Raw genomic sequence first — 21,765 nt, 5'->3', positions numbered from 1 at the left:
TGTTGTACTGTTTATAAATAAAAAAATGAATTCTAAAACTGATCGGATAAATAATCAACAAATGATATCACATATATATCTTAATTATAATTCACAGGACGACAGTATTATAATCACTTCACTATATTCTAGGTTATCCGCTCTTTGATAGAGCAGCCACAGTAACTTGGGGCGTTACGATCATTCCATACAAGTTATTTAATACAAAAATAGAAACTTGAAAATCAAAAGCAGGAATTCAAACAGTTGTTTATTATGAATCAATTGACGATTTTTAAAATATTTGCACATGCCACACGTGCGCATCATACAGTGGCGCCACTTTATGTATTATACATTTAGAACATATAGACATGGAAGCAGAATAGCAGACTAAAATATGTCCGGAGGAAGTGAGAAAAAAAATCATAGTTGCCTCTCTCTTGTGAGTAACTGCTCGAAAATGCGCATGCGCGCCAATTTGACGCATACAAGCATCGTATCTGTAGATGTAGATATTTTTGTCTTTTTTACTACATAAAATGCAATATAAGCCCATTGTTTAACTTTTGACAGTTCGCGAAAGAGTACGTTTAACAACTTTGGAACCTTAAAGAATCCTAACCTATTTTCATGGATAAAACCGGCCAAGCAAACGTAAGCTACACATGCGCACTGTTGAGCAGTTACTCACAAGAGAGAGAGGCAACTATAATTTTTTTTCTCACTTTTTTTGGACATATTTTTCTTTCGAGAACAATAAACATTCTCCTTCTATGTCTATATGTTCTAAGATTATACGTATTATACGTAACTGGAATTACGACGTATTATACATAGTTTCGTCCATGGAAAAGCCATGTATAATACGTTAGGTATAATCCGTGCCCAACCCTGGCTTCACCTCTTGAGATCGAGTAAAAACAACCGGAAGTCAGCAATCGCCTAAGGTTGATTTATATAGAATGGTTAATAATTTTCAGTATTCGACAGCACAAAAAATTCTATTTCAGAACGATAAAGCAGTACTGACAGTACTGCCAATTAATTTCGGAATATGCCCAAAGTTAACCTCAAGCGACGGCTATACAAGTAAATTTTTAATGATTTATTATTAATTTTCGTTTCGATTTTCTTGTAAAATTGACTAAAGCGCGTTTTTTTACGCGTATTTCAATTCTAAAAAAAGTTTTTGTGATTCTGTAACGCCAATTCGAAGATATTTAGTGCACTGTAAATATTGGTAATTCACGGTACTTTATACTCGCTACGGTCATATTGAAGTCGTGACGTCAGAACGCCGCATTTCGCTTCTGTAAAATTGCATAAAATGACACGTAATTTTGTCTGGCGTGCCATTTGTAAATAAAGCCAATTCGAATAAAACAGACTAATCAGATGGCTTTAAAACACTTCTAAATATCGGTCACATCTATCCTTTTTCCGCCTAACAGTCAGTAAATAGTCGTAAAAAGCATGTAAAGTGAAGTTATTCACAGGAAAATACGAATAGCTATTGAAAAGACGGAAAAATGTGCTTTTATGTATAAAATTCAAAGAAACTTTACTCACGGTTCATTTTTACGAATTTGGTAAATACGAGACAAGTTATATATATTTTTACAATAAAACACATAATAAAATGACATGTACATCTCATCAATCTGTCACGTTTTACGTCTATAAGTTCTAATTTTGTCCACGATGGAATGTCGCTACCGTCAACGCGGAGTTCTCGGCTGAGAAGTCAGGAGTTGGTCAAAAGTCTTAAAGAATTTCAACTGTGATAGAATAAGACACAATTCCTTCGTTTTGTAACATCTTTTTCTTTATTTGACGTCTTTATTGTTTGGGGAGAGTAAGCTGCATCAGTTCTCGTCGTTACAGCTATATTCCAACAAAATATTAATCGAGCGAGTGACTAGGTGACGGAAAGCACGACCCTTCCGTCCTTATACTTCGTATTTACAAAAAAAAAGATGAAAGGGAACAGAAACGGCTTGCTATACACTGTACAATCTGGGTCTATGATGTTCAGCATATCCGCGTTCACAGAACACTTAGTGGTGATACGCGACCCATTGATTTTTTTTTTCCTTTTGTTCTACACGAAGCAATTGAACTATACAATTAAACAAAAAAAGTAAATAAAAAGGTATGATTCTACACAGAAATTTGATCGCTGAGTGTAAAGCGCACCGTAGACCGTTAATACATTACCGCAGGCATAGTGTTGCAACTAATTTCATGCGATGATGTTTTCTACGTGAAAGCACTTCTGAATTCGCATTTTCGAATGCAATAAAAACGAACATTATACGTTTGAATTTTGTATGTACGTAACGCAATTTCACATTACGTTATCGTGTGACGATAATACCCGCTACAAATTGATATCATTAACAATTGATAATATCAGAATATGAATCTATTTTCTATTTGAAATGAGAGAAATATGCATAGGATAAACTCAATTATTGGCCGGTTTCGCAAAAGTCACTTTTAAATACTATCCTTTTTGTCAATGTTTAATAAATTGGATTGTCGTAAGATCACTTAGATAATACGTCAAAATGGAGTATTTTTGTATAAAAAATTGGAATTTTTTCCTTTTTTTTTAAAACATGATATATTAAAAGGACTGAAATCGCGAGTCAACAAAACATCTCGTTAAATCTGTCGCAAGAAATATTGCCAGTTACGCCCTTAAAAATAACTCTAAAAATCGACGGATCACCCGTTATCCTATTTACATTCTACAATACTATATCGAGGATTATCCTCTGGATTTTCGATCATTCGTGAAGTACTGCCAATTTTTGCAGAATTTCTACAGCATAAAAATAAATATCTGTGCCAATAAATAGAGCAGATGTGTAAAGTAAAATTAAAAATCTATTATGTATAAAATAATGAGAAACAATATTTATACATAAAAGAATCAAATAATCAGTTATTATGTGAAATCATTCCTATTAAAAAAAACTACAAAAATAATTTCTAAATTTATTCGCAAATAATTCCAATAATTTTTTGCAATGGAAACAATTTAATCACCATTTTTTCTACGTTTTAGTAAAATGTTAATACAAAGCGTGTCCTAAGTTTAATAATTAACTAAATCTGCAGAACTTCTCCAACGACCGAATGTCATCTCCGTCGATTTCCTTAAACTAATTAATTACTGACGCGAGAAGCTCCTTTCATGGTGTTACTATGCCATAATCCTTTGACTGAAAATCAAGTATATTCAACCTGTTTATAAACAAAATCATTTATAAATAAAATCATTTATAAACAGAATCATTCTTATTGTTTGCAAAGATACTAAAATTAATTCTAATAACTCTATAGAATATTTAATAATTTTTAAATTATTGTATTAAATATTATCAATTAAATGTATAAATATTAGGTTGAATAATAGCATAGAAATAATATAGAAATAATTGTTCAATATCACAAATAGCTCTTAAGATTTTCTTTAAGAATGTGCTGATATTTATAGTCATACTTTATAATACTTTATTCGTCGAATACGCATTGAATAGCAGTCAAAGGGTTAACACAAGCGCACAAATGAAATATCACGTCAGCGTTTCAATAAAGCGGACTCAATATGAGCCGTCGTAATAGTTCGATAATTTTAAATTGGCCTATTGTATTATTTCGAGGCGCCGCATTCCATTCTAACGGCGGGAAAATCCTTCAGATTCTTGAATCTTAGAACCTCCCTGCAGACCCCTGAGGATTTTTAGGAACACCAAAGTTCATTCATTGATTAAACCGTACATTCCGCGGACCTTTGTCCAGAGAGATCGCTGCACACTTTAACGTCGGCGGCCTCGAAAGCAATTACGGGAATGAGATAGCGAGCGATCGACTTCATTCGTATATGATAAACCGGGAGTCAAGTGCCCAAGAAAAAATTCATGTATGCGTATAAAACCAAAGTGGATCAAGCTTGTTCCAGCCATAGGATTTACTTTAAATACGAAATTATATTCAAAGAGGACCTTCTTAAATTACATTATCTCATCTTTAGCTTTAGCTTTGAACGGCGCTCTATATATTTATGATGATACAAAGTACGGACCGTTGCCGGTTTCATCGTGTTGCTTCGTTAAAGAATGTAATTCGCACAATGACACATTAGTAACTGCAGGTTTTCTCATTCGGTATACGACTAGTTTGCAATAGGAAAGTTGTTCTCTCTTAATAAATAATAATTTAAAGTTTTCTGATTTAATTTCCCCTCGCGACTTCTGATTCGTTGAAGTTGCAAAAATCAAGGTTCGATTGGGATTAATTAAAAAGCAGTAGTTTGTGGAATCGCACAAATTTATCAAATAATCGATCGCGCGCTACTCATACCTTTCGTAAATCCAGCCGACGCGCTAATACTAGTTAACTATCCGAAGCGATCTGTCGGCTATTAATTAATTGCGCAAAAACATATACGCAGAAGCTACGAGGTAACTCGCTTTGTCGCACCCATGTATCGCGGTTTCTTCGCGGTATCAGTCTCATGAGAAGGCGCTTGTGGAATAAAAGAAGGCACTTCATTGCATCCTCTTCAGGCACACTTTCTGATATGTCTATTGGCCAGTATCGGCACCTATGCCATTCGTTTCCCGAACTTTCTTCTGTTTCTTTAGATTTTCGATCTCTATACGTTTCCAAAAATTTCTTTCCTATCTCGATTTTTATGTTATTATCACACTCTTTGTATTTTCATCATTTATTTTGATTTCCCTTTATGTCATTCCTGATTCTTTTTTTCATTTTGATCTTTTTCACGTTTTCCTCGATTTCTTGACTAGAGCCTCTTGTTTTTACTAATAAAGCTTGTGTTTTTATCGATCCTTTATCGGTAATATTCACATTTCTTTTTGGGGCTCTCAGATTTTCGGGACATGGCTTTTGGCCATTAATAGACGTAGATGGTCTTCAGTTGATCTTTCAGCTCGGGGGGAATGGCACAGGTATCCGTCTCCGCTTTCCGTTTCACCAGTCGACGCCAGCGTCCACCAAGATTCTTGCGGAAGCCCTTCGCAAACCCAGACCTGTCCGACGGCAAACCGTGTACAAGGGTATCCTGTAAAATTAAAGAGATCTCGTTTTATATATTTACAGCATTAATCCTTATGTAAATGAACCAATGGATAAGATAAACAATGTATACAAATGTTCTATTATGTGGGATATACAAATGTATTGTATTATTCATATTGTACGTCAAAGTCTATAAAAATAAGCGTGATAAAGCAACTGAAAAATTGGAGAACATTCTTCATTGAGATTAGAAATTTTAACTGAATATCGCTAATACATTGACTCAAGGTTCTATCCAAGCAAAATACTTTGTTCAAAGAAAATAAGATTTCGTTTAATATCTATTCGTATTCCTAACGCAATTTTAGTAATTCTTTCCATCGATCGCAACTTAAAACGTGAATATATAGTGGCTTAAAAAATAAACAATATTTCATTTACAAAGATACAGAAATTTCGTTCCTTAAAATTCGCTATAGTTTTGCACTGTTGGCTAAAACTGCGGCGACTCCAACGTCTTGCCAATCTCGCAGACGGAGGAACGGTATTTCGTGAACGCCTTGACAGCTGCACCCTATTCGAGGCCCGGCTGGTAAGCGGCAATAGGTAGACGCCCACCGGCGACGCTAAATTTAGCGTCAGGCCGGGGAAGCATGGAAAGCTGCACCCATTTCACCGATGTATTTATATATACATTATGAGGCTTTATTATATCTCACGTGGCAATTTTATAGCTAAACTATGGCCGTAAAATGAGCCGACGTCGTCGTGACGCAATTACAAAAATTTACGATTCATTGTTATTAAATTTACTACTGATTAAATATAAATCAAATGCATTGTTAGTACATTTTTAATCTTGCATTTATTGTCATGTCAATATAATAGAAATTTCTTAATTCAGTAATGATTACATACGCTACAAGAAAAATTAACGTAATCAATTCGATTTTATCAGATAATGAAGTTAAATTTATTATTAATAGAGATGGTTATTTTAAGTGATCTATATAAAGCCGCTTTTTTAATTCTCTCTTTCTAAATAAAGAAGTTAATTTCCCTAATTGTCAGCCTATATGAACTTTCCCCTTGCAAGATCAATAAATTATACCGTGACCTAATTGTGATGAGAGGCAACCTCTTTTAAAAAAAAACTTTTAATATGTTTTGTCATTTTTTATACAATAATATTAACGGAATTGAATGAAATATAACAAATAATGTTTTATTTGTCGCGATCGAAACCGTTTCCACACGTTAAGTTAGGGTAGTAAAAGGCGCATCGCAGCTGTAGCCAATCAGCGATCGCCTTTCGAACGGCGGGAATAATCGATCGTCCGCAAAGTAGCGTGAAACCGTGATGGCCGCGGGTCACTGTCCCGACTATCGATTGACGAATGGGCTTCTTATTTTTCCCGAGTATTATAAAAAGTGTATTGGAAGCAATAAAAATCAAAAAGATAAACAAGCCAAAATTTGTCAATTTCTTTCTTAATAAAGTTTTTTTCGATCAAATTTACAGAATCGTAAATATATAAAAGCTTAAGATTTTATTGTTACTTTAATGCAAAGGTATATTGCAGTTCTTTAAATAAAACGGTGATTTTAAAAAACATCAAAATTTGTTTTGATTGATATGTTAGAAAATCTTCTAAAACATCACAAATTCTATTTTGCAATTAATTTCAAATTAATACTATATTAATCTTTAACTTTATTTAATTTTAAGGCATAATTAAGCCTTTAAAATATTCAAAATTAAAATTGTGACTTGTAAAAATAAAGCCAGTCTGTCATCTGTGTCATCATCAAGGAAGAAATATGGAAAGTAAAATTTATTATGCGCATTTTTGTCATAGAAGAATCGCCCTTATGGAATAGCAATTGCATCCATTGCTTTTTACGCGAATCTTTTTTCGGGTGTCTCCGATCGATGTACCACACGCGTCCTCGAGTTGTTGGACAGCATAGCAGAAGCAAACCAGTAAAATCTAGTAATACTGGCTCCACCGGTTAGTCGGTTAGCCGTTGCGACGGTTAGATCGACCGATAGATCGTGAGGAGCGATTAAGTACGAAGTTTATGCCATTGACTTGAGCTAATCGGGCAAGGTGACTCAAAAAAGAAGTGTCTAAAGAAGAAATTCTGTTCTCTATATTATCATCATCATCATCATTACGGATAAACACACAAAAAATCTTTCTTAAAATAATTTTAACGTAAAACATTCAGAATGATTCTCTAACAACTATTGTTGTATAGCCCACATTCGCATATAATCTCTGCAAGAGTTGTATATGTATATCAAAATTAAAAACTATATATTATTTTGATATCGATAGATACTAATCGATAACTTCGATAGATACTAATAAGTATATAATCGAGATTATTTTTACGTGTTTACGTTGTATTACATTAAATTCAAAAGATTTTGATGTGAGTTCTAAAATCTATGGCTGGTATTCATAGTCGCTTCTTATATTTATGATATACCCGTTTTAAATACTGTTTTAAACTGTTATAAACCAACAGTATTTGCTATTATCTATATAAAGTTATCTAGATAATAATAAAAAGAAATAGCATCATCATATTTTATCTAGATTATTATAATGTATATTATCTTCATCTTTATCTTAGATAAAAGTGTTATCTTTTTCAAAATTTTCTGAGATAATGCGTACATTAAGGAGAATGAAGTATTGTTTTTATGCTCAACCTTCAAGTTATTATTTATCCTAACAGGAAAATTTTTCCAAGTAATAATAGGGTGAATTGCGAAATTCACTGTAAGTACTGAAAATCTAGTAGCATATGTATGTGAACTACAGATTTTTAATACTAACAGTGTATATCAGAATACAGTCCAGAATATACAGATCAGTAGTAGTGCAATATAAAAATTGTCCTAAAATGATAAATTCGGAAATTTTTATAAGGAATTTTATCAGTCTTTATGTAATATGAGTTATATATTTCTTCTATTTTTTAACTTTGATTTTTATTTGCACATTGATTCAGATCCAAATATTTTTGTCACAGAGAAATTATTTGAAAAACTTTTGTTTTTAAGAAACAACAATTTATAAATAAAAAAAAAATTGTTTATAGTCTAAATTGTTTTGTGCAATAGCGATTATATATATATATATATATATATATATATATATATATATATATATATATAGCAATACTATCTAAAAATTATTAGATAAAACCATATGTAATTTTATCTTTCATCTAGATAAATTAAAATTAAATTGTCTGTGTCTAAGACACACTTATATGTAATTTATCATATCTATATTTAGATTATTTTAAGTTTTTTAAGCGCAATACTGTGAATCAATCAGAATCTTACTAGCATCTTAAGGTATCACTTAAGACATTCTTGAAATAAGAATCGACTATAAATACCGATCTATACTATAAGAATTAAAGAACTATAAAAACTACAACAAATTTTGAATAGAAAATTAGAATTGAAAAATAGAAAATTTCCAAAATTCCTTACATTTTTTTTCAAAATTTCACGAATATTATTAACTCTTTCTTTACTATCCTGGGTATTTTTTGTCCAACCAATTCTCATTTGTACAAATTTTTTGTACAAAAAACTCGCCCTTTTAACATGTTTTGGAAAGCAGAAAGTATGTTCATGAGTTTTTTCAAAGATTTTTTAAATCATTTTAAATAGATGATAAAATGAACAGATTCAAAATACCCAGGATGATAAGGCTGAGGCACCGTTTTGAGATAGTATCGTAAGGGTTAATAAATCCAAAAGATTGGAATGTTTCGGAAAAACATCTCAAGGTATAATTCAAATCGTTCTAATCCGATATTCAAATACATCCCTTTTTTTAAAAAACCCTGTCTTCGGTGAGAAAAAAAAGAATTTTAAGCTGTTTTCTTCTTCAATATTGACCAGAAACAAAAGTTGAGAACGATCGAGTGGCAGCAAAATACAAAACGTACAAAATGTGCACCAACCTGATCGTTGTACAACGCGTACTGCGCCGGCGGCATGTGGGGGGGCGGGTACGGGGGCGGGAATTGCCACGCGAACGGATCGACCGGATTGGCGGACGGCGTCACCGTAGTCGCGGCGAATACATGCTCGTCGCAAACGCTGTTGCCGAGGTCGGTCGACACGGTGGTCGTGGACATCTGCGTGCAGCAACCATCCGGATGCGTCCCGATCGCTGGTGTCCCGATCGTTGAGAGCGACGTTGCTGTCTGCACCACCGTCGCCTCGGGGTGCACCGCACTCGCGCTCGAGTGATGGTCCTCGCGCTTCCGCAGCTTGCTGCGAACAAGGCGAATCGCGATCATGGTCCCATTGCTCCCGACCATCTTCCTGCACTTTCGATACAGCCTCGCGAGCTTGCCTGTCTTCGCGACCGCGTTCTTGGAACACGGAAGCTCCTTGGCAGCGAAATTCTTTGAGCTCTCCAGGGTACAAAAGTTCCCGAAGCTCAGAGTAAAAGCCTCTTTGACGAGACTTTAAAGTCGGAAAAGGATCAAAGATTTAAGATCTCCCGAATTTACGAGGTACCTGAAATTCTGCGAGATTCAGGCTTTGAGAGGAAAAAAGAAAAAACAAAACGAGAGCTTCTTGGGCACCCGGATTCTTTGAGCTCTGACGTTCCGAGAGCTCGTAGTTACGCAAGTCGACACGGTTCTGTGGAGTGCGACGACGTACGTTCCATTCGAATTGTCAAGGATTCCGACTATATATCAAGACGTTCCGGATTTCCCTCTAATGACTCGAGGGGGAATCCTAAAGTTTTCGAGGAAAAAATGAACGTTAACGTTTTCCCCTTTCTCAGTCTTTATGATCTCTTTCTCTCTCACGCTTTTACGCTGCACGGAGCTGTTGTCAAATCAGCTGTCTTCCTTCACATGTGGAGAAACCCGATTTCTCCCCTTGTTTCTCTCCCGCTCTTTATTCTCTTTAACGCGATTGTTACTCGGTTGAATCGGAATTCAGGAATACTTTACGATCTTTCTCTTCGATGTTCTTGCATCGATGCATCCTTCTTGCAAAGACGAATGTGGACTATTATCCCAAAAAGTTTTTATGTGTGTGTGTCTTTCTCTCTCTCTCTCTCTCTTATTAATGCACTTCGCGTCTCTCTCTTCCAAAGTTTTAGAAACACGGCCTTCTTTCTAGGTTACTCTCCGTCTCCGTCGCACGCACCATTTCTTATTACCGTCTCGCTCTGTCAAACGGACCTTACTAACGCACTTCCAATGCTCTCTTTGTTAACCTTCCGTCTAACTCACAGGCTAGGATATCACCATTTACACTTGCGCGATACTCGCACTGACTAGCTTCGTGAATCCTTGGCACTCGATCATTCAGATCGTGGACTTCCGCCTTCTCTATCTCTTTCCGCCTCTTTTTATTTCTCCTACTACGCGCGCCGACACGCGAATATTCGATGGAACGGCGCGCACGGCGTCGTCTCTCACTGCCAAAAGGCCGCAGCCGACGTAACTCCGCGCGATCACCACCTCCGGCCGTTCATCGCTCGCAAACCAGCGCGCATCTGAATCGAAGAACGATACATGACCGTCTCTTATACCGTTCGGTGACGTCACGGGCGAGCGTGTCTGCGATTGGCACGCGTCGCATACGGCGGCCAATCGTCGCCGAAGGGAAATTCAAACGGTATACGGCGCCCGCCCGCTCACCGCGCCACCGGAGATCGCGCAGTCGTCACAGTTGTCACACCAGAAGGCCGACCAGGCGGACTTACGTCTTTATGTCACGTAATCGCGATGTGTAACCGACAGCAACGGCGACGGCGACGGCGATGGTGACGGTGACAGCGACAGCGACAGCGACACGATACGACACGGCGCGGCAGCGACGGTGGCGGCCGTGGCCTCTCGTTTTGTCGTAGTTTCTAACATGTTTCTTTTTTTTTTCTTTCTTTATACTCGGTGCTTCTCTCTGTACGGTATTGTTCACGTTGACGCGATGATTAACAGAACGTATTTAGCATATAATCGTCCTGAGTATTCCTGAGGGAAATTCATGCGTTTATCCACACGAAGACTATATTTTTTTTTCTTTTTTTTCCTTTTCCTGACAGTTTCCTCGCGATAAAGGTAGCGTGCGTGATATTCAGTTTACAAGTCGTATTAAAATGTTCGACTAACATCAATACGATTTTTAATACGTGCGGCGATTATCGATTTGCGGATTACAATCGAATTTTATTTGTTAGATACATTAAACTAATTTAATGTTTTACTCTCAAACAGAATTAAATAAAATTAGATTAAGTTAAACATCAAGTTTATGTTACTTTAAAGAAGTACAATTTTATTGTACAAAATGTGTACAGTTAAAAAATTCATTTATCTCCGATTTTACTTTTCAAATAGTATTATATTTCTTCAAACGTAATTTGTTCGTAATAATTTCGACATACCATTTATATCGCCAATTCTTGCAACTTGACATGCGAAGAAACATTTGGGGATGAACCCATGAAAGACATTTGCGAGAAGAGATCGATTACGAAGTTGCATTTCTTCTTACATTAATCAGTAGGACTACTATTACACTGATGATGACTTTGTGATAAGTTTGTATTGTATTTATTGTATTAGATTTCGTTTGTATAAATTAGCTTTCTATTCGTTACGTTTTAGCTTGTTACGTTCTAATTATTAATCTTGACATTTCATTTAATCTTTCTAAGACTACATTGTTTTTATTTTAATAAAAAAATTTGTTGTTTTAATAAAATAAAAAAAAAATCGATTTGAAAGAAATCAAATTAAATATCCTGCTCGTTACTTTAAACAAAACTAATCGACATAAAGTGGGCTAGAAAGGGACACAAAATTATTGCAAGATATTAATATTAATTTTTTTTAACTTAAACCCCACAAGAAATAATTTAATTTCAACTTACATACAATCTGCTGTACATGGAATTTAATATCAAGTTAAAACAAAAATAAGAGGAAATTATTAATTTTCTGAATAAATACGCGGCGTTCGAAAATTTTTGTAACTTGCAATTCAAAGTAAAATACATTAAAAATGAAATAAAATAAATCACAAAACGTTGAATATTTTTCATTTGTCTTAATAACATTATGGTGTATTTGTTCATTTTAACAGATGTGATTGTTAACATTGTTAACCTATAACGCTGAAAAAGAACAAGTCCGAAACGTCCATGAATAATGTTTTATTCTCATATTGTTAATTTCATCATTTTAGAATCAGTTATATTATTTACGTCTACCTTAAATGCTCATTAACCTTTTCTATATAGTGAATTACAAAATAACTACATTGTAGATGTTTCATAAGTGTTTCCGGATCAAAAAAGTTTTGTTTTATGTAAAACAAATTTACAATTGAAATGTAACAGACTCATGTTATCACTGGAAAGATATTAAAAAAATGCATTTATTCAGAAGATTAAATTAAATTAGTCAATTTGTAAGCAATCATTTAAAAGGTATTGAATTAAATTAATTCAGATAAGATAAAATCAAGTCGAATCGAGTTGCATGAAAAAATCGATTTCAATTTGTAGAAATTAACAAACAAGAGACAGAACACTTGCGAGAGGAACGAAATCTCGTTCCTAAATCGCGCGAAGTTTATCAGACAGCGATAGGAAATAATAATTTCGAGACTTTTGTGTGTGTCCACGATTACGCAACGGTGGCTGAGAAGACGCCTTTATTACTTCACACAATACGTACATGGAGAGCTCGTCTGCATTACACGCGCAATATTCACGCTGACCTAACAATAAAACTCTCATCTCTAAATCGTGCGCATTTGTGTACGTTGCCTTTATTATCGGAGTTCCTCGGGCCGAGTTACGTTGGAAGAAAAAGAGCAAAGCAGAACAAAATTCACGGCAAAACGCATTGGAATCTTGGACGCAGAATTTGATTCAATAGAATGAATTAAGATGAAATGAAGATAAAGAATCGAATCTATTTTAGATGTGATTTGTATTATTCTTGTTATCACAATTCAAGATAGTATTCTATTTATAATTTTATTACGTGCTGTGAAACACGAAGAATAGCTGAGTAATAGGAATACACGTAGATAAATAAAATATATATACATATTAAAATGCCTATATATCTACATAATAATACGTAACATATTGAATTACAAATATACCGAATTCTAGCTTGAAGTTTGACGCGAGTAATATATTATACATTGCCTAAATAAGCTTAAGAGAATGCAAGGCAACAGGTTTGAGTAACCTTTGACGATATTATACCCGAGTTAAATAAGACGGAACACCCATAAAAAGAGAATCGAATGAGACGAAAGGTTTATTACATCGTACATATGTGCATAATCTCGGTGGTTGCTCTCTACTTATTTTGAAATCTATTCTTGTACATGACAGCATTGATGGAAGATCCCGATTCTTAGAGCAAGTTACTTAAGATCCGAATTTTTCAGCGACTATCGTGATGCAGATATGAGAATCTATTAATTGATTATCGATATCTATCACAGCGATAACACGAATGAATCGATCGTTAGATTTAGCTCATCACAATGAATGATGACGGAGAGAGGTACACTGAACCTCACAGTGTGAAAAAAATTCTAGATTTCTTGGAAGAATTGTATTTTTCTGCTGCTAGAGTGTTGCTTCTGCTTCGCAGAGGTAGAAATCGTGTTTATAAGGCCCGATTTTTTATTATCCGGTTAACTTGTGATTAAACTTTTATCCAAGGAGCTTCACTCATGATGATGCCATAAGTGAAGCTCATTGGTTGAAACACCAGGTTAAGTTTAACTACAAGTTAACCGGATAATGAAAAACCGGGTCTAAATGTGACAGACCGTAAGTTACTGAAATTTCTCATTAATCAGTTGATAAACAAGATTAAGCCGACAACATCATGTATTTTGATAATTCGCGTGAAGATGGATTTTATTAAACATCAAAATCTGTCAAAGACAAGAGATTGCGAAATTTAGATATTATTTACTATTATTTGTCGAAATAAAAACAATATAAACGTAATACAGTTGTCTTTAATTTTATATGTTCGTGTTATTTATTTAACTGTCCAACTTATCTAGTCGATTGACAAATGTAACTATCGTTTCAATTTTATTTTAAAACGAAAGTTTTTATCGCGTATGAAAATTCTCGTTAAAAGACATGCTCGCTTTTAGCGTCGGCAAGAATAGAAACGTCTCGAGTTTCAGGCAATTGTCCAAGACATGTGATTAAGTGTAAAAAAAAATGTATAAAATATAAAAAAAACTGTTCATGATTATTTAAGTATTTCAAAGTTTTGTTAAATTTCATTTATAAATGTGTTTGCGTAATTTTAATTTGGTCGAGAAAAGATAAATACAGTCAATGCTTTGTATTCGCGAATTTATTATTTGCAGATTCGCTATTCATGATTGAGAAATTTGTAATCATATATTTTTATTTGCGATGAATATTTTAATATTTGCGGATATAAATCACATGCACGTAATTGCATTTTGATCATTATTGCTTTAAATTTTTCTTGGAATGTATCTCATTTAGAGGAGAGACCAGAACTTGTTGGCACAAAAAGCAAGTAGGTATTGTGTTCCATTTACGTATTTATGGTAAAAGGAACAATAAAAAAGTTATCGCGAAATCTCTCCTTTATAATACAAGCGCTATTTTCAAAGATTTATTTAAATGAAACAAGAATAATTTAAAAAAGGGAAAAATCTAATTTAAAAAGAGACAAGAAAGATTTCGAGAATATCAAAATTTTATATTAATGTTCTTCAGCTTGAGTGAGTAAATCTAAGTGACATATTATTAGTTAAAAGAAAAATTTCTGGTACTATACGATATGCTATTTTGAATAATGACAGTAATTTGTTATAGCAAAATGATTAAAATCGCACACACACACACACACACACACACAAACACACACACATATAGGGATGTTGCCTCATATTTAAAGCAAGCTTAGTTCACATATGAATGAAAAGTGTATAAATATTTAATTTCTGACAAAACGCTTTGTATTTAATATTTCTATATTAAAGCAATTGCTACATTTAAAATTACATTTATTTCAATGTAACAGCATTTTGCTATAATCGCAATATAACTTCAAAAGATGCAATCTTTACTAAATACATCCCAGCAAACACAAAGTTACAATTATATAAATATTAGTTGTAATTTCTCACTCAACAATAACTGTTATATAACGAGTGTGTTATATAACAGTTACATTGTTGAGTAGGAAATTACAACTAACATTATATACAATTTTATTTAAAGAGATAAACAAATAGTGGTTTGTTTATTGAAAAAATTCTTTTTGCTCTTAAACTTAAGAAGTAAAGTTATAACAACAATATTAAAATAACGACATTCTAAATCATTCTTGTAGTCCGTATGCACTTGTATAGTAACCAAGATTTTAGCTTTGATAACTTATCTAAAATAAAAATAGGCATTGTTTAAACTTTATACTTGTTACTTTTAGTTCATAGAGGATTTCTAAAAAATTAATTTTTTACGAAACAAGGAAATTGCGCTTTTTTGAACAATTTTGATCTTTTCTTATTATAATTTAAAAAAGCTGAAAAGGAGGAGATAGCATCTGTGAATTAATGTAATAATATTACTAAAAGTGTAACTTAAAAAATGTTAATTGATGGGACAAATCATTTGCGTTATCGTTGCCATTGGTTTTGATAAAAACGTGTTTGAAATTTTGAGACATAAATTTTATAATTTTTTAAAATTTACTTACAATTATTAATCTATACACTAGTTTCATTTTTACAATTTTAAACTATTAAAAAATTAAAAAATTTTTCGTGTTTTTGAAAATTTTAAAGTAATATAATCTCATTCACCATAAAATTTTTTCTAAAGAAAAGATTTGCCTTGGCAGAGGCTAACGACGTTTTGATAAGCAACAACGGAGAAGAGACTGTGTCTCGACGGTGTCTTGTGACGACGACGACGTTCTGGGAAAGAGCATCCAAAAGGGAAATGCGAGCGTCTCACGAACGTTGTTTTTATCTTTATTTCCGTTCGGCGCACACCAGACGTATGCGAGCTGTTTTCAGCCACGCGTCCTGATGCCACGCGACACTCCTGGACAGACAGATAAACGAACACTCTCAAGTTTCGAATTTTTGTTTTCTTTTTGTGCTTCTGCGTTTTTAGTCTTCACCTTCTTTCTTAATATATTCACTTCTATGCTTTCTATATCACCGTAAGATAATATATCTATTCAAGCCTGGCAAATTACCTTGCTTGTGAAATTTTTGACTGACAAGGGGAGGGAAGAAGAGTATAAAGTGACCTTTTTTATTTTTCATTTTGTGTTCTTTGTTGCCGTTTCCTTTTTTACGATTGCGAATTGCGACGGTACTCTTTCATACAGCACAAAATATTTTTAAAATATTTTAAAATATTTTGTATAAAGATTTAATATTTTTAAAATATTTCATAAAATATATTTCCCAAAATATTTTTGAAATATTTCTATGTCCGCTAGATTCTGTAAAAAAAAATATTTGTAAAAATATTCTGGAAATAATTGACAGAAATCTCTTCTAAATCTTTTTAAAATATTTTTATAATTTCTTTTGAGTAGTATAAAAAATATTTTTGAAAATATTTTTAACAAATTTTTAAAATGTTTTTAAAAATGTTACTATTTTTATTTTTTAAAACCTTTTGAAAATATTATTAAAACCTTGTTAAAATATTTCTCATAATATTTTTTGGAAAAAAAGATTCAGAAATATTTTTTGGAAATATTTAATATTATGTGCGGTATGAGCTGTGCCGGTCCCTGTTGACGAATTCATTTATTGCTTCGTCCAAGTTTTGGTCTATATCTTTCGCTGCATTCCTATGAATAAATATTACAGCTCCATTATTCAATCGCTTTTGCGTCATGCTTACATTCAAGCGGTCGGCATCCGCGCATAATATTTAAAAAAATTCACAGTTGGATTTTAATCCAATCCTTGAATATCTTGGGTGTGGATTTCCACACTAATTACAAGCTTGGGTGTGGAGTGCTCCACGAGTCTACACTATAATTGCCGGGTCTGTATTCATTATTATAAGAGTTGTAAAAAAAACCAAGCAGCAAATACAAAAAAAATCAAAAACATGAATAGATTTAATGTTTATTAAATCAGAAAACTTCTTCGCTAATATGCACGAGCGGTTTTAAGGTTTCAATGATTTAATATCTAATGGAATTAATTTCTTTGTAATTCTAATTTTAGATAATTAGATTAGTCTCAGACAAATTAATAATATAGCTTCAATAATTTCGATAACATATAGCTATTACATATAGCTATTATTATGCATAACTTATCTCAAATGATTAGTTTTATTATTAATTATTTATTTTGATGTTTTATAATTTAAGCCAGGTTTATTGAAAACATATTTGAAAATGTAAAAACAATTGCCGAAAGAATTTATGAGAAATTTAATTTTTATTGTTAAGTTTTCTACACGCAATTATCATATTTAGGATGCATCGTATTTTATGAGCTTAATCACTGTTGTGTTTAATCACTGTTGCTTAAATGGAGAAAGAGACAGAGCGAGAAGAGAGAGAGAAAGATTCAAAAGTAGGTTGTGGTTAATTGGCGATTTTCAACGCGCAATTCGTCGATGCTAGATCTAGTTAGCGGCCGCAATTATCACGTATTCGTCATGCGAAATTATTCCATTCATCGCTATTTTTCTTCCGAGTATTTTTCCGAGTGCGTTTTAGCTCTGTATTTAACGTCACTCACGAGGCTGTACCATCACACTAATGTAAATTACTTAATTAACATCATTAATAGCCCAACCTGTAATAAACTAAAAAAAAAAACTGATACGATGAAATGCACAGTTGTTAATAAAGTTACATTGTGTACAATTATTTCAAAAATGTCATAAAGTCAAAAGATTAATTTTATAGAAAAAAAAAAGATAAAATGAGTTTTGTTGTAGCATTTTATATTAATATATAGTATTGCGTATTGCTGAAAATGAATTGGAATTATGTTACAAATAAAAAATTTATATTAATGTAACATTAACTTTTGAAAATTTTTAGATTACTACTAATGAGCCGATATCTCCAATATTTTATTTGCAATAAGAAAATAGATATTTTAATATCTGAAATTTTATGTGTTAAAGTTGATGTTTTCATTTCATATCAACTATATATTTTGTATTTTAAATATGTAATTAACAGAGTTGGGTAAGTTAATATATTTTTTTAACTAAATTAAGATAAAGCTAATGGTTTATAAAATTAATTTACATTACATTAAAATTAAGTTATGTTAAAAGTTACACGAATAAAAAAAAATAGTTAAAAATTACGTTAAATTAAATTAAATTTAAAAATTAATTTTGAAAAGATTATTTATATTAAAGTAGAAATTCGTAAGTTTTAAATTACAACAATTCTAATGTAAATCATCAAATAAATTTAATATTTTATTTCTAAATTAAGTTTATATGAAATAACAAAAAAAAATTATTTTTTATGTGGAAATATATTTTTTCTTTTATAATTTTTTATTGTACATAAATAAATTTTTAACTTAAGAAAATAGTTAATAAATTAAAGTTGATTTGTTTCAAAAATAACTATTTAAAGTTAAAAATTAAGATAGCTAAATTAAATTAAAAGTTATTTATATACTTTTTAACTTTATTATTTAACTCTTAACTCTTTCACTAGTTACTATCCAACTCCGGTAATTAAACATTTTTTAAAAAGTCAATTTTTAGAATCATGAAAATAAGAATGAAATAATCAAGTAACATATCAATAACCAAGCATTTTGAAGAAAATTTATGTCAGTATGACTTGAAGACGGATTTTAATGGCCATTAGTAGATGGATGAGGCTTATTATTAAATTGTTGATAATAACGTAAACGATGGAAGATAGTATGTGATAAAGTGGCACTTACCTGATCGTTACGGCGAGTAGAACGATTAAGACGCCCACCAGAACCATAGCAATCAGCACCCCACCTATCATGTAAACACTACCGGTGGGTGGTTCTGTAACAAAGAGACAATGTCTTATCATTCTGACCTTGGTCACAGAAATGAATGTTTCCTCGGTCGAAGAAACGTTTCTTTTATTAAACTATTCAATAATTGAGAAAAAATATACGTGATGTGTATAACACAATTAAAATCGAGATAAGGCCAATGAATGGTTATAGCAAGATCTTAATTCTCAATATATTGATAATGTAATATATCTTATGTAATAATACATCATATATGTATAACATATTTTATAGTTCTTCAAACTAGTGTTGTTACTTTCGATCTTAAAACGCAGCTATAAATTAAACTTGAATATTAATGTCACAATATTAAATGATAATCAGTTTAATAATATAATGTTAATAAGCAGTATAGCAATGACGCAAATAAAATCTTCCCCCCCTCCTTACAAAATTGTAAACAGTTTGTTGCAAAAATATTAATTCAGTCAAGGTTTGAACCTTAACTTTTCATGTAACCAAATATAAAGACACTCACATAATATGAAAATATTATAAAGATCCTTTTATAAATGTTCATTGTTCTTATCTCAATTAAGGAATTTGAGGATTCCAGCGTTTATAAAGTCATTACATTTAAACGTCCAAAAGTTCAAGGAGACCCAAGCGTACCACATATGAGTACAAGAACCAAGTTATTTAAATGGTAAATTATTCAAATATCCGACAGTTAATGCATACTAAGAATCAAGAATTCGAAAACTCTACGATCATGTAAAAATTGAGAACAGGGTTTCCCAAATTTGTGTGAACCCTAACCTATTTTTAAAATGGGTTATATCCGTGATCCAGCAAGCTTTAGGGGATACGAAAAAGGGGGAGAGGTGAGAGAGTAAATTGAATATTTATTTATGTCACTTTATTTTTCATATTTTTTAATTTTTTATTAATTATTATAATTTTAGAAATCTATTTTTCAAATACGTAAGATATAAAGGTGTGAAAAATGCGGTGGTTTATTATTTCTGTTGATAATATCAACATCGATGTAAATTATTTTCATATATAGAGTTTAATAATTATAGTTTATTTTGAAATTTGGTTTCAATTCCTTATCACTAAAAAATTTTTCGCAATGAGTGAAGCGCGACTTATCCTTGGAAAATCCTTAATCTAGACAGTTTTAAATAAAATAGCATTAATTTAAAAGGCTATGTGTTTTCAATGCCGAAAGGTTATTGATTTTTGTAAATTAAAAAAAAAAGAAATAAATTTTATATTTAGAAAAGTTATTTACTCATTATGTTATCGATGTGGAGTAAATACCAAGATTTTTTTAAATTTTTAGTCCAAGTTAATAAACAGTATTTTTTTTAATTTTTAGGTTTAAACATATTTTTTTGGTGCCGTTTCAGAGTTCACCCTAAAATATAAAAACTCTTTATGATCGGTATAATGCCGGTCTCATCGAATTTGTAAATTACACGTGTTTACAAAATAATAGTGTAGTTACTAATTGTCGAGCCAAATTGAATTTTGGAAAAATATAAAAATTACATAATTAAAAAATCGATAAAATTGGAAACTTGATAGTTTTAATAAAAATTTGTTTAATTAAAGAAGAAATGTGGCTCAGCATGTGATAGAAAATTTTGTTACGAATAATAACACGCAAATTTTCATCGAGAAATATTCAAAGTTGTTTGAATTATTAATATTTACTAGAAACATGATGACTTCTCATGCGCACATGTGCTTATATTATTGCGCATAATTACCTTTTTGTCCCATATTCCTAGAAAAAAGAGGTAAATGAGTCGCGCCTAGATTAAAGAAAGAAAGAGATAAGAGTATATATACATCTCGCTCATTGAATTTTGTCAAGATCGCCTGATGGCGCGACTTTTATTATAGGGTCTTTAGTAAATACTAGCTAAAATGTCCCACGGATTACATGATTTCATATGATTTCATATAATTTCATTTCATTGCAAATGATTTCATCTGATTATACAATAATTTTTTGTGACTGCATATGTAAGTATCAGTTTTCTTGTAATTAAAAATGATTTTATTTGACTAGAAACATCATTATTGATTGTTAATTTCTTTCAATTAAAATTAAATTGAGGGCTAATCATTCAGAAGAAAATACATATAGTACTTGACTACTGACTTCAAAATTTTATTGAAATACATTATGGTCGATAAAAAATTTTTTAAAAAAAAGATCATGAAAATTTTTGATGACCCTTTTTTTGAGACAGCATAGAAAATTACAAAAGCCAAAAGCTTGTACTGATTTCATCAAATTTCATGATTATTATACACAATTTCATTGTAAATTTCAAGATAATTACACATGATTTTTAATGAGCACACAAAAATCTAAAATAATTTCTGCTGATTTTTGATGATTTCATATGATTTTATTATGATTTCATCTGACTTCATGATTACATCTGATTGCAAAATGATTACATGAGGATTTCACAATTATTTCGGAGGTACTGTCTCACAATTATTGGGTTGGCAACTAAGTGATTGCGGATTTTGTCAATAGATAGTCTGAAATGCGCGTCTTCCATTTTTAAATTGGGATAGAAACGAAACTAAATAACTAATCGATAAAATTTTTTTACTAAATTAAAGGCGGAAGTCCAAACAACAAGAAAACAATA

The 21,765-nt window shown here is 31.9% G+C and overlaps 1 protein-coding gene across 9 annotated transcripts in view; it reads right to left on the bottom strand.

Moving 5' to 3' along the window:
- Nucleotides 1–1,785: 1,785 nt before the first annotated feature.
- Nucleotides 1,786–21,765, bottom strand: part of LOC105194120 — a 153,776-nt gene continuing 133,796 nt past the window's right edge. For all 9 annotated transcript variants that reach the window (XM_039456846.1, XM_039456847.1, XM_026138805.2 and 6 more), the window contains 3 exons: nucleotides 19,037–19,130; nucleotides 9,031–9,346; nucleotides 1,786–5,077 (listed from right to left, as the gene is read on the bottom strand). In XM_039456846.1, the coding sequence (XP_039312780.1) occupies nucleotides 4,910–5,077; nucleotides 9,031–9,346; nucleotides 19,037–19,130 (578 nt within the window). In that variant the 3' untranslated portion in view covers nucleotides 1,786–4,909. The remainder of the gene's footprint in view (nucleotides 5,078–9,030; nucleotides 9,347–19,036; nucleotides 19,131–21,765) is intronic.

The sequence above is a fragment of the Solenopsis invicta genome, chromosome 13 (assembly GCF_016802725.1).
Source record: "Solenopsis invicta isolate M01_SB chromosome 13, UNIL_Sinv_3.0, whole genome shotgun sequence".
Taxonomy (NCBI): domain Eukaryota; kingdom Metazoa; phylum Arthropoda; class Insecta; order Hymenoptera; family Formicidae; genus Solenopsis; species Solenopsis invicta.
This window is presented reverse-complemented; position numbering and strand designations above follow the sequence as displayed.